The sequence below is a fragment of the Rhinolophus sinicus genome, linkage group LG05 (genome assembly GCF_036562045.2).
Source record: "Rhinolophus sinicus isolate RSC01 linkage group LG05, ASM3656204v1, whole genome shotgun sequence".
Taxonomy (NCBI): domain Eukaryota; kingdom Metazoa; phylum Chordata; class Mammalia; order Chiroptera; family Rhinolophidae; genus Rhinolophus; species Rhinolophus sinicus.
In genome coordinates, this window is record NC_133755.1 from 132,117,829 (window position 1) to 132,132,438 (window position 14,610).

Genomic DNA, 14,610 nt, shown 5'->3' on the forward strand with positions numbered 1-14,610 from the left:
CTCCTTGATGGGTTCAGCTGCTAACTGTAGAGACTGACAGCAGAAGAAATGAAATGAATAAGCTTAATAGCAATTCTAATATGAAATTTTACTAAAGAACAATGTAGAAGCTTGTATCCTTCTAGAATGTAATTACCACAGAAGAAGGCTTGTATAATTACTCAAACCACTTTCCCTTGACAGCATGAGCTAACTTAACTTTCATTTTACGATACACCCTGTACAAAACATTCTCCACATCAGTCCTGAAAATAGAATTTAATTACAACTATCCTCAACTTAGCAGTTAGTACACTATACCCACCCACTTCTCACCTATCTTACATTTCCTGGTTATAACAAGAGATAAAGTGGGGTATTATCTTGATAAAAAGATTCAAAGAAAATCAGTATGAAAGCTATAAAATGTCAATGGCAAGAAGCTATTGCTCTCTAAGACCATGATTTTGGACTAATGAAAAGAATAGGATGTGGTTGTCATACTAAGGTAGTTTAATAAAGAATAAAAATACAATTTGGTATTTTTAAGAGAATTTTGAAGAATAATTAACAGAAAATTACATCGAAAGATATAAACAGATGAGAACAGTGATAAACTACAAGAGGCCAAAGAATCTTTTCTTCAATAGTATTTCATCCCCAACCCTCCAAAAAAGTTTAAGGAAAAACTTAAAGTTTATTTCTTTAAATGTCCCAAATTTTCTACAGTGCAGTTATTCTTCTTACACAGTAGCAGCATTAATAAAGATCTGACAGTATAAGTAGTTTGAGAAGAGTAGAAAATATTTCAGGACAGGCCAACGGTTCAAACATCTTTTTTAAAAAATTCAAATTTAATATTTGTTTTGGGACTAAAAAGTGTATGGCTTCTAAAAAGTTATCCTAATAGAATAAATTTTGTGTATAAATGTTATGTTAAGCTGGACTCATTTTGAACTTTCTGTAAAAGGTGAGTACACCTGAAACTAATATAATATTGAACATCGACTGTAATTGAAAAATAAAAGTAAAAAATACAAGTTGGATGATGAATTTAAAACCAAGGTGAATTAGTAAGTATGTCTATATTAACACTTAGAAAGCTGACAAAATGAACACCAAATTCTTAGACTTTACGTCACAAGACTAGATATTTAAAGTCACTCCTGTTCATCTGGCAGATACCCATTTTAAAGGCTCCTAAACTGCAACGTCGGATTAAGCACGTGGGAGCCCTCTTAAAGCAAGGCAGTTGGTAAGTATTCAACACATTTAAAGAACCAAAGACATACAGAAAGACAAAATGGCTGAATTCAATTCCTCAAAGTTTCTAAAAATCTCAAAGCAACTAACAGCAACTATTGGTAATCAAAGTATAGTTTAAAGGAAATCCATAAGCAATTTTGGATTTAAATCCAGGCTGTTTTTATAATTTCCTTTTAGTGTCATACACATAAATATATGGAAGAGGTGGCATAATTTACATAGAAGGATACATGTTGACTAGTTTGAAGAAGAGTGTCTAATATCCTATGCTCATACACGTTAAAAAAAAATAAATCCAAACTTTTTATAAGGATGGCAAGGAACATTGGGATAAAGGTAAGAAATTCAGTTTTCCTGCTTATAACCTAAAAACTGAGTTTGGAATCAGTTGTGCCATAGTAAGTCAGGCATTTTTCATAATCTTGGCTTCTAGACAACCTTCCCCCATTCTTCTGTGGTTTTAAAATATATGCAATACATGACAGTATAAATGTTCAATTATTTGCTACTTGTGATAATTGTACTGTACTTAAGTAGGACACTACTGCTGTTCTTGGATATATGACGAAAGTTTTATACTGCAGTATTAGGATGCCTACAACTTCCAGTCATTATTCAGCAAAAATTTTAAATGTAGGTATATGTGTGTACATGTATGTATACATGTATGTGTGTAGAAAATTAGAATGAGGACAGAGAGAGAGAGCGTGCAAAATGTTATGACTGATGAATCTACCTGAAAGGCAGGCGAATGTTCAGTGTACTACCCATGTACATTAAAAAAATTTGGGGGGGGTTACAGTTGACATCCAATATTATTTTATATTAGTTTCAGGTATACAGCATAGTGGTGAAACATTTAAATAATTTATACAGTGATTTCCCTCTCCACCCCCCCCTTAATGTAGTACCCACCTGGCACAATACATGCACGTACAGAGGGTAACAAAAAAATGTATACACATTTTGTAAAAGGAATAAAACATTAAAATTATAATACTCAATATACACCAATAACCAAAGATGAATACAAGTCACATTTGACTTCTGCAATTACAAGAGGTACTCAAAGTGGTTACCATCAGCGTCCAGACACTTCTGATTACCATGAACTACTGCTTGAGCAACGTTGACCAAAGAATACAGCTTTTTGGCACCCCCAGTAGCTATCACATTGTTATTGACTACATTCCCTATGCTGTACTTTACATCCCCATGACTATTTTGTAACTACCAATTTGTATTTTTTAATCCCTTCACCTTTTTCACCCAGCCCAATTCCCCTCTCCTCTGGCAACCGTAAGTTTGTTCTCTGTACCTCTGAGTGTTTCTGTTCAAATCTTCTGCGAAAAACAAAAAAGTCGTACTTAAACATAAATAGAATTTTTGCCATAGCACCCTTTTTTAGGGCACAGATATTTGTTTCATAATCTGCCATATCTAAAATCTACTTAAAAGGATGGTAGCTATAAATTATATAATAGACCAAATGATATTAAAAGTATAATTATATTAAAAAGATTTGCTATCCAATGAATTTCTCCTTTAAATTAGAATTACCACTGAATATTTTCTTACCTTGAAGAGCCTGCAGCTTATGATCATTTGAAGAATTAAGAAATCTATCCACAATTGTAATTCTATTCTGGAGGAGCTTCTCAATAAGTTCAAGTCCATCAGGTCCGAGAAGTTCAAACAGCTTATAAGAGGAAGAAAATCAAAACAACCCATTACCTCAAAATTAACTTTTTCAAGTTATTAACACCCTGTTCAACTGAGGTGTGAAAACAAACTTATACAGAAATAACCAAAAAGTACTTAGAAAAGTATAGTTTTAAAAAGTAACTTAGGAAAGAAAAATAGCTCTTCATATTGCTGAGGAGCTTTCAACTTTATAAAGACTATCTGCAATTATGTAATTAGAGAGCAGGACTCAATTTTTAAAAAATAATTATGATTTATATATAAAACTGTAAATCAGAGATATCAAATTCTTACACTTGGTTTTTCTTGATATAACCAAATAAATTCTCAAGTTAATTTGCTTTTTTTAACATACTGCTCTGGTTTTTCCAAATAGAGTACCATTTTTCTCACGTTACTACATAACAGTTATCATTTTAAAGAACCATCAGAATGTTTTAATAAATCATGACATGCCAAATTTTTAATGCTTAATAATTATTTTTATTAAATTTATTAAATTATTTCATTAATGCTTAATAATAATTTTTAATGTTTAATGAATCTGAAATCTAAAACACAGTACTGCCAGTGCTTTATGTAACTTTATAGAAAGTTTCAATACATATCTTACCTTCCTATGCTGAGTGGTTGTCAAAGATTAAGTTGATTCCAGAATCAGGGAACAGGATTTATGATTTTGAGACTTTCAATTACAAAACTGTATGAAATAACTGTCCCAGAAAGCCTTTCGATTTCCTCAAGTACACTTTGAGAATATATGTATTTTTCCTGTCCAGAAATGTTATACTCTAATTTTACATGTGAAGATTTTATACTAACCAAATTCCAACTGTTCTTAGAGATTCCACACAAATCAAATCAGTTAAAAGTAGAAATTTATGTTGAGCATATATGAGACAATAATATTTAATAAATATTTTATGCTTGCTTTTCATTTTTCTGACATTAGCTACACACAAGGCCACTCTTCTTGCACTAAGCCTCCAACCACAGAACGGCTCTTCCTCTGGGCAAAGCATCCTGGAAAATACTGGGGCCTCAATCATTCTCACCCTGGCTCCTAAGGCATTTATTCCTCACAAGGAAAAGCAAAACCAGAACTTCCCCTTCATCAAGTACTCAGCTCCTAAAGCAAGGGGGTCACTCAGTGAGAAGCATTCCACTGTCCCCAACCCTCGCTCCTGAGTTCCAGCTCAGAGATCTTGCCTGGAGGCAGAGAACTAGGCCATGAAAAGAACAGGGAATGTCTAAAATATAAAACAGATTAGTGGTTGTTTAAGGCTAGGGGAGTATGGTGAGAGGTAGTAGTAGGAGGATAGTAGCTAAAAGTTTAGGATTTTTTCTGAGGTGATAAAAATCTCTAAAATTGACTTTGGTGATATTTATACATATCTGTGAATATACCAAAAAAGATCAAATTATACACATTTAAATGGGTGAATTGTATAGTATGTGACTTACATACCAATGAAGCTATTTTTGATATTATGAATCAAAATGACTTAAAATAGTAAAAGTAACAAAAAAATGCTTAGGGTTGATAGATAAAGATTAAATATAATTTTCCCAATAACTGAGTGTTCTGAATTGCTGTCAGTCAGACACAAGCCCTGGGCTTAATGTTAAAGGTGGTATTAAAGAACCAGCAAATTCAAAGGGATAACTGCAATGTATACCTACATAGTTACTTCCCCTCACACTCCAAACAAAGTGTAGTAGGAAATGCTCTCTACATACAATACGAAATGTTCTTTATATCCTACCAACTCTCAAAGAATTTGTTAATTCTTAAACTGAGGCCATAGCTTCCATAAGAAAATAATCTCATGGCAGTTACCCTTACACATATTCTTAACTACTCAAGACTACTTAATCTTAAATTCAGTGTTCACACATGATAAATTAGGAATTCAAATTGAAAAATTTTAGCCCACAACATAATGTTAAGAAACCACTATAATATTTGGAAGATAACTTCTAATGTAACATCCCAAGTGTAGGATCACAGCACAAACAGCACATTATTTCTTAAAAACAGTACACCTAAGACCCAGCAAAAGGGACAAGGAGGCTGTTTGGCTGTGAATAGTAGGACTGCCATAAGGCCAACATGAAGATTCTCAGCAAAATTCTGAGCTCAGCTGCCATCAGATTTAAAGCAATCCTAAAATTAGGCTTTCCCTAATATTTGACACTGCCATCCACATTGAGAGCAGGTGCAGTTCTCGTTCAAGATTTGCACTACAAACTCGTTTGGCAGTGAGAGTGACTGTAAAGGTACAGCTGCCTGGATCACTGCTGTCTGCACTGACACAAGTTCCAGCGCTATCTAATTGAAAAAAAGAGGAAGGAAAAAGTTAGCTGTGGGTACACAAACAGCTATCGACTACAGAGTAAAAAAGAACAAGAAAAAAAAAAAAAGAACTCAGGTCTCATACAATACAAGGGCAAGTATGTATCAATATCCTGACTATAAGTTACACAAATGAGATGTAAAGGAGACACAATAGGAATAGACAGGTAATATCCTTTTCCTGGTAGATATTGTTAGAGACATTTTTATCTTTTAAGGTACTTCTAAATAGACAAAGGTTCTTAGAGTTCTTATTGCTATTATAACTACTTTTTCATTACAGTAATTCTTCATCAAATTAAAATTATGAATGGAAACAGTCAAAAAGTAAACCAACAGACTACATTTTAAAGATGACAAAAAAATTATCTCAGAACATGTGCAGACTAACTTCCTTGTTTCTTACAATACTTTTAACAGATGAATGTCATCTGTAAATCTCTCAGGAAAGGTAATCCCCACTTTTCACTGTATTCTGAATTACGTTATTCTTATTCCAATAGGAAAAATTCTACAGTGGATGCTATACTCCTAACACAGTGTCAAATGAATTACAGACATTACATCATAAACACAAAATATAAAGTAATGACACACCTTTAAATAATATATCATGGAAAATTTTACTTATAAATACGATAAAAACTGGTTTAAAAAAGATTAAGAACTAAAACTCTATTCACAAACAGGGCAATGCAGAAATATGCTGAGGGTTTGTGAAACTACAGAATGAATACGATAAACATATTTGGATTATGGGTTTACTCAGAGTTAGAGACAAAACATTATTTCCAAGTAAAACACAATTCTGGTCATGTTAGTGTTGTGTTTGATCCCTAATTCTTAGGTTAGTTAAAGAATATTGAACAACAGAAAGTATTTAATCACTAAAGCAAGCTTTAAAGGAAATACAATTTCAATATTTATAAAAGGTTTGTTAGTTCCATTTCTGTTTCTATCTAGTCAATATTAAAGAATTCATTAAAAGTAAAAAATAAATCTGGAGTTCCAAAAGACCTCTTTCAAAAGATGGACCAACCATCCTCCATATGAAATAGTCAATGGGCATTTTGAAAAACAGCCAGTGAAAACTGTGCAATGGCTACAATATCTTGATGTTCGCAAGGTATCCTTACGGATAACACGATGCTTAGGTGGATTATGGGATTCATCTCAATACAGAAATCAGCCACTAAAATTGTTTTTCAAGGATTGGCCATAGCTTCGTCCTGTTCAAAATTTATCAATAATAAACTAGAAGATATTAAATTTGTTAAAGTGTTAATAGAATCGAGGGCCTGATAGAATTAAGATTTTAAAATTTTCTGAATAGTCTGATACAATTGGGCTAGACTTAAGGAGAAGTAAAAGAAATAAATATAAAAAACCCACAATTACGTTTAAAAAATTTCTCAGAGTAGAAAGAATTTTAGTATCAATAAAAAGTTAAATATTATTTTAAAAATGGCATCCTTTCTAATTCTCTATTTCTACATATGTTTTATAATAAAGTTATAATAGTATATGGATATAATTTAAAATTAAATATCAGGGATGAATTCCAAAAATGGTTAGAAGGTACGATAAAAAAGGTTGGAGACCGATGCTTCAAAGTATCATTCTGTTATGAAAGCTTTTCACAATATAACAGTCTTCTGATCTAACTATGTCTTATAATCAATATTTATGTTTAATATAATATTTTTCTGAAAATGTTATTAAATGGTATTTCTGAAAAATTGCTGGTGCTTTATAGAATTTAAAGAAATACAGATTATGTATAATCCACCGATACCATCACTTTTCATACTTTCAAAACACTTGTATTCAAAGTCAGCAACCCAGTCATTATTCTATATGACTCCTTGTCAGTCCATTTAATTTATTTAACAAACTTATGAACGCTAGTATAGCAGTTTAGGGTAGGAGAATGGTCAGCCAGGGCTCAAATTGTGAGCCTATTGCTCACTAACTTTAGGACTTAGATATCCTTTCTGAGCTTCCATTTTTTCATTTGTATAGTGGAAATAAGAGGACATATATACCTTTCATAGGGCTGTGATGTGAACTAAATAAACAGTGCCTTGCATATAAGCAATTAACTTTATGTGTTTAGTATTATTAAAATAAATGAGTATAATCAAATAAGGGAGTAAGAAAGTACACAAAATAATTTGTATCATGGTAATGAAAACAATACCTAATACTTGTACACTACTTATTTCCCAGGCAAGATATTAAGTGCTTTACATATAAAGCATATATTTTCACACTCTCGTGATCTGAAGAAAAGAATTAGTGAATCTTTGCTAAATACATAATACTGATGCATTCATCATTTAAAAGTAATCATGATAGAATAATTCAAAGAAAACACTATAAAAGTATCTAATAATCAACTATCACTTCTTAGGAAACAAATGAACATGTAACAAATATTAACAGAAGTATCTGATATGCATCTTGACTTCAGACTTTTTTCAAGAAAGTATGCTCATGATTGTAGTATGTGCATGCATATATTCTAACTCCAGTTTCTGCTGGGAAATTACTCTTAGTTCAATGGTGAAATTAAACACAATATAACCTGGTGCTCTGTAAAAGGCAGCAATAGGTTTGAAACCACAGCTTCAACTAAAGCGTTATTTGTTGGTTAGATCACAGCTTCCTAGGTAACCTTCCTGCTGACCACCAGTGTGTTTCCACTTCAATCTGTTACATACTAGAACCTAATGATCTTTCTCATATTCAGCTTTGCAAGATATTATAATGGGGTCATCTAAGCTCAAAGGTTGGAAGGGAGCTTAGAGGACATCTAAACAAAGCTCTCATAAAAGCATTTACTGCTGTGGGAGGGCAGTTAACAGGACAGCTGAAAACATGGACTTGGAGTCAGAAAGAACTAAGTTTAGTTATCAGTTCTGTCAATTCCTAATAATATGACTGTGAGCAACTTTCTTAAGCAACCTGAGCCTCAGCTTTCTAGTGTTAGAAAATTAGCATGGTAAAAAAAAAAAAAAAAAGAAGAAAATTAGCATGGTGTCTGACAATAAGTGCTCAATAAATACTGCTGTTATTGACTAATTTTTTCCTGGCTAATGAACATCCAGGATACTTCTGCCAGCAAGAAACTATCTTAAAAGGCAACTCATGCCACTGCTAGAGAATGGCAATTGCCAAAAAATCTTTCTGACACTGAGCCCAATCGGTTTCACGATTGCTTTCACCTATCACTCTGCTGTGCCCTATGGGGTTACAGAGAATGATCTTAGTGACATTTCTACAAGTCAGCCTTTCAAATATTTAAAGATAAGGCAAAGAGCTAGCCACACTTCACTCACAAGTTCCTTCTTTCCCAGGCAAATACACATCAATTCCTTACTATTAGTCATATATCTTGATTTCTAGATATATGACTAATGGTCATGTTAGTCATCCAGTTTCCTTTAGAAAACTTTTTACTGAGCCTCTTGAAAAAAATAGGATCCCAATCTGCACATAATATTTTAAATACAATTTTATCAGGGCAGGTCACAGAGATTGTAACAACTTTGGACTGGATGTTAAACATAGCCTACGGTGGTAACACCACCACACTGCCGGCCCAAACTGAATGTGTAGCCAAGTAAAAACATTTGGGTTTAGGTTTTTTCTACAGGAGTTCCAAGTAAGCCAAGATTCCCAAATCCTATACTTTATGTAATAATTTTAAGCCCCAAATTTCAAATGAATCCCTTTTGAAATCTGTTTGCTTCCTGTGTCATTTTTTAAATCTTTTAAGAGCTTTCTAAATCCGGAGTCTGGGATCCATCACAACAGTAAACACTATCAATGTTCAGTCTGTCCCGAGCGCAACTTCAATAACCATGCTGTCATGCAAATCACTGATTAAAGTACTGAGGAGAGGACAAAAGTAAAAAACTACAGGATCAAAAATGAAGACTTGACACCAAATTGCCAATGAACCAATATTTAGGGTAAGGTCTTTCAAGCAACTATTAATTAACTCCATCTAACTGCATTGATCACCAGGTGACATTTCTCTGTCTTCTTTGTTCAATTTGGATGTGTCCTTGTCTAATATTATAGCCACTAGCCACATGAGGCTATTTATATTCTCAGGAATTGCAATTAAAATTTTAAAATATGTGAATAATTCCTCAGTCATATTAGCTACATTTCAAGAGCCCAACAGCCACATGTGGCTCATGGCTGCCATGCTGGAGAGCAAACCTCACTGCAAAAGGTAGCACTGCTTTAGAAGATATTTTGATTCTACATGTAAAATGATCTGCTGAGACCTAGATACAATATGTTTATAAAGCATAATGTATCTGTCTAGTTGCATCGTACTATCAATTTAGATTTTTTTAAAAAAGTCCATAATTTTACATTAGAGTTCACTCTTTGTGTTGTGTATTCTACAGATCTGGCAAATGTATAATGACCATAATGAAAGGTATCCATCATTACAGTATCATACAGAAGAGATTCACTGCCCCAAAAATCTCCTGAGCTCCGCCAGTTCATCCCTTTCTCCCTTTCCCCCAACCCCTGGTAACCACTGATCATTTTATTGTTCCCATAGTTTTGCCTTTTCCGGATATCATATAGTTGGAACCATATAGTGATGTAGCCTTTTCAGATTGGTTTCTTTCACTTAGCAATATCCATTTAAGTTTCCTTCAAGTGGTTTGATGGCTCATTTCCCTTTATCACTGAATAATATTCCACGATATGGATATACCACAGTTTGTTCATTCTCCAACTGAAGAATAATTTGATTGCTTCCAAGTTTGGGCAATTATGTCTTCATTTTTTTTATTTCATTAAATTCTGCTCTCTCTCTCTCTCTCTCTCTCTCTCTCTCTCTCTATATATATATATATATATATATATATATATATATATATATATGTATGTATATTATCACATCCATAAAAATATGCAAACAAGTCCTATACGGAGAAATGACGAAAGAATATTACTAAGTTGTACAATTTTTATTTTTCCTTATTTTTAACTTTTCAAACCTTTCTATAATAACATACATTACTTAATCAGAAAAAGTTTTGTTTTATTTTTAAGTAATACAAGCCAGATTCTGATTTACCAATTTTTTTTCACATTTTGTCTGCTAAGTACATACAGGATCACTAAATTAATAAACTAGCTATTCACATATTCACCATATTTGTTGGAATGAGCTCCAGAAGTTATGTAAATAAAAAAAAAATCCCTTATCATGTAGACAAATCAGCTGATAACTAAAATTCAAGGAACAATTTAAGCTTTATTTTCTCTATCAAATATTATTTTTCAAAGATAAAAACCTAGTTATATCAAACACAATTTAACCACATGGGAATCATTCTGACATATAGTATTTTCTAAAACAGTTTATCACTGACAAATTATTTTAGTAATTTTAATATTAATAATTTTTATTTCATAAAAGCAAAAAAATAAATGTTTTAACTATTTAATAACTTGAGTTAATTAACAAATTCCTTAGGCTAATCTCTAACTGGAACTAGTTAAGAAGGATGGAGATGCAGCAAACGCAAGGTGTCCATTAGACGGTAGCCATCTTCCAAGTAGAAGAGACATGGAATTTTAAACTAAGATAGTTAGGAAAAGAAATAGCAGCTTACATACAGAAATAAATGATTGAGCATCTATATGGCAAGATTTATAAAATGTAGTAAGTAGGTGAGGTATAAGTTTACTTTTCAAGTAAAGTTATTTCTTTGTATATATCAAAAGAAAATAAATATTTTTCAGAAAAATACCCTCAATTCCTCATTACATATTTAATATTTGTATGTTATTTATTACATTTCATGGTAGACTGATAATATGCAAGCAATGATGTTTGGCCTCTTATTGGTACAGACAATAAAAATCACAGCATTTATCAGGGGACCTTACTATTTGGGAGATTTGCAAAGCACTAAACTCTCTAGCTATACAGAAATTCAATCCCCAAGAGAATTATATCACACACCACTTTTCTGGGTATCAGTTGATATATAAAATGCACTAGCAACTAAGTTATGAGAACTCATATAAAACTGGAGACAGGATTAAAAGTAACAAAGTAAAACAAAATATAAGTAAGACGTAACAATTAGTTCCTGGTTTGGGTCCCCCCACCCCCCCACCCCCAGAATCATCAAAACACTTGTAAGGGCTGTAGTTAAGGCCTTATTAAAACAACATAAACCATCATCATGATTAACTTTCAATTACCATGACAAAACTTAATATTCCAACTTTAACCCTAAGTAAAAGCAATAGTTGAGTCAGTGTGTCTTGGTCACTGATTGTGACAGTATAATTGACATATACATAATATATACTGAATTTATTCTACTATTTTCAAGTTTTAGAATGTTTATATATAGCTAAACCCTTACTTTGTCACAACAAAAAATATGATCCTATCAAGGTAATAAGTCATTTCTTAAAAAAAAAAAAAAAAACCCACTAAAATATATGTGAGTCTTAATCTTAAAATTTTCTTGAAAAACGCCTTCCCTTTTATAACTAAGATAAAAAGGGAAGGCTGCCTTCTGAAAGAACAAGTATTAGAGATTAAGATGAAGAAGAAAAGATGGCACAAAATTCATGCTTTAATCCACCTCCTCTAGTAAAAAAGAGAGAAAAGATTATGGCACACTTCAAACTTAAAATCAAGACAAGTACATCCCTGGACCAGAAATTAAGCAAAAAAGGCAAAGCACCAAGTAGAGCTAGAGTGACAAGCTGGGCTCGTTCTGGACAGTAGGACCAAGTGTTTGGAGCCTGTGATTGGTAATCTAGAACACTGCTCCCTGCTCTGTGGGCACGAGAGCTGAGCTTAGCTGGAAGCCAGGGTGTGTGCATGGTGCCCCCCTGTTCATGAAAAGGGATGAAAGGAACTACTACCAAAATGATACTTGGGGTGACAGCTACTCGAGGAATCTAAGACAGTGAAAAGTGGGAATGTAGATGGGAGAAGCGACAGATCAACATCTGCATAAAAGTTAAAATTCTAAAACAATGAAGAAATCTTATACTAAAAATGATTGTCAACAAAATCAACAACGGAACATAAATTTACTCCAGAAGAAAGTAATTGGGTACAATGTGACAAAGACTTTAAAATAAGTAGTAATACTATTAAGCTCAAAGAAACAACAAAGCAGTTGCTTCTATTAAAATAATTTATGAAACAACAGAGGGTATATACTTTTTGTTCGATTTTTCTGTAAACTTGAAAGTGGTCTAAAAAGTCTATTAATTAAAAGATGGCATATGATTCAAGAGTTACAAAATTATTATCATTCAAAATGATTATTCTCTTACTGTTGATAAGGTTTTGTAAAGTTGAAGCATTATCACTTGTGTTATAATACTAACTAGCAAAATTATGTGTGTGATACTTAACAAATCCTTGTGAAGAAAATGAGTAAGCATCTAAGAGGTAATTAATGATCCATATAGGGTTGTCCTGCATCAGCATTAGTCACCAGCCAAAAAACATACATGTCTTTTGGAATTTCTCACTGGGGATCTACTTAATTTTTCAGACACAATAAATGTCACTGGGGTGACTTTATATCTTTAGAGTATTTCAAATGTTATCATGATTATTATTGATAATATAAGAAAACAAGTAATTATAAACAGATTAAAAATTTTAAAGAAGAAACCCATTTCCACTGTGAAACAAATACATATATCTGTTACAACTGGATGTAACTACCTAGAGGGCCATCAGGCTTGTACCAACCTCTGAGGATTGTTAAACTGCCCGATTGTCTTATTATTTAAAACTCATATGCGCTACATAAATAAAATAAAGCTTTCATAATGTGTAGGGAAAAAAGGAAAGACAAGAGCTATAAAACCTAAAGCTGGTTCTCTGTAAACAAAACAAACACTCCTCTAGGAAAAATGAGAAAGTCGTAGAGAAAAGGCTAAAAGGAGAATGTAACAAAAAGCTAGGGTAATTTTTTTTTTTTAATAAGATGACGTTATGACTAACTTTAGAGCAAAAAGGTTAAGTACGCAGATGAAATGGCTAACTTCACAGAAAAATACAGCTGACAAACTTGATTTAAGAAGAAATAGAAAATCTGAATAAACCAGCAACTACTGGAAAATCTAAAGTGTTGATCAAAGTCTGCCCTCCAAAAAGGTATCAAGCCAGACAATTTTCAAGCATACTGTCTCAAACGTTCATGAAAGACATAGTTACTTTCTTATAGAAACTTTTTTGAACAGAAAAAAAAAGCTCCAAAACTTTACTTATGAGGCTCAAATAACCTTAGGTATTAAAACAGTAGAATAATTTAAACATTTTCTAGTCAAGATGAGATTCTAAGCACAGTAGGAGAATAGAAAAACCACAATAATGCACCAGTGCCTATCCAAGAAAGCCCTAAGAAAGAGGAGACATGCTGATTCTCATGAAGAAAATCCATATATTTCCTTTTTTAATTATACAGAGATATGTGTTTTAAAAATCAAAGTTGTATCTATACCTCTACTATAATAAACAGCATACATTGCACATCATAGTAAGCCTATGCTTACTATATTCAATTTAGGGGACCCTCATACATTATTGGTGGGCATGAGGATTGGTGCAGCCGCTATGAAAGGCAGTGTGGAGGTTCCTCAAAAAATTAAGACTAGAATTACCATATGACCTTGCAATCCCTCTCCCGGGTTTATACCCCCCAAAAATCTAAAAACATTTATCCGTAAAGATGTATGTACTCCGATATTCACTGCAGCTTTATTTATGGTGCCCAAGAGATGGAAACAACCAAAGTGTCCTTTGATAGATAATTAGATAAAGAAGATGCAGTATATACACACAATGGAATACTATTCTGCCATAAGAAAAGATGAAATAGTGCCATTTGCGATAGCTTGGATGGATCTTGAGATTATTATGCTACAATGAAATAAATCAGACTGTAAAAGTCAAGAACCATATGACTTTACTCATATGTGGGATATAAAACTGAAAGCAACAAAGGAAGAAAAACTCATAGACGCAGACAACAGCTCAGTGGTTACCAGAGGGTAAGGCAGCAGGCGGGGGGTGGTAGAAGAGCGTACAGGGGGTCAAATATAGGGTGATGGAAGGAGAATTGACTCTGGGTGGAGAACACACAATGTGATATATAGATGATGTATTATAGAATTGTACACGTGAAACCTATGTAACTTGAGTAACTATTGTCACCCCTATAAGTTTAAAAAAAGATAAGCAATTTTAGATTTGCATGTGAAATTAACAAGATGTG

General features: G+C 32.8%; 1 protein-coding gene across 2 annotated transcripts in view; it reads right to left on the reverse strand.

Annotated features, from left to right (window-relative positions):
• The window catches only part of ASCC3 (activating signal cointegrator 1 complex subunit 3), a 300,957-nt gene that overhangs the window by 239,241 nt on the left and 47,106 nt on the right, over positions 1–14,610 (reverse strand). For both annotated transcript variants that reach the window (XM_019738872.2, XM_074333336.1), the window contains exon 5: positions 2,824–2,944. In XM_019738872.2, the coding sequence (XP_019594431.2) occupies positions 2,824–2,944 (121 nt within the window). The remainder of the gene's footprint in view (positions 1–2,823; positions 2,945–14,610) is intronic.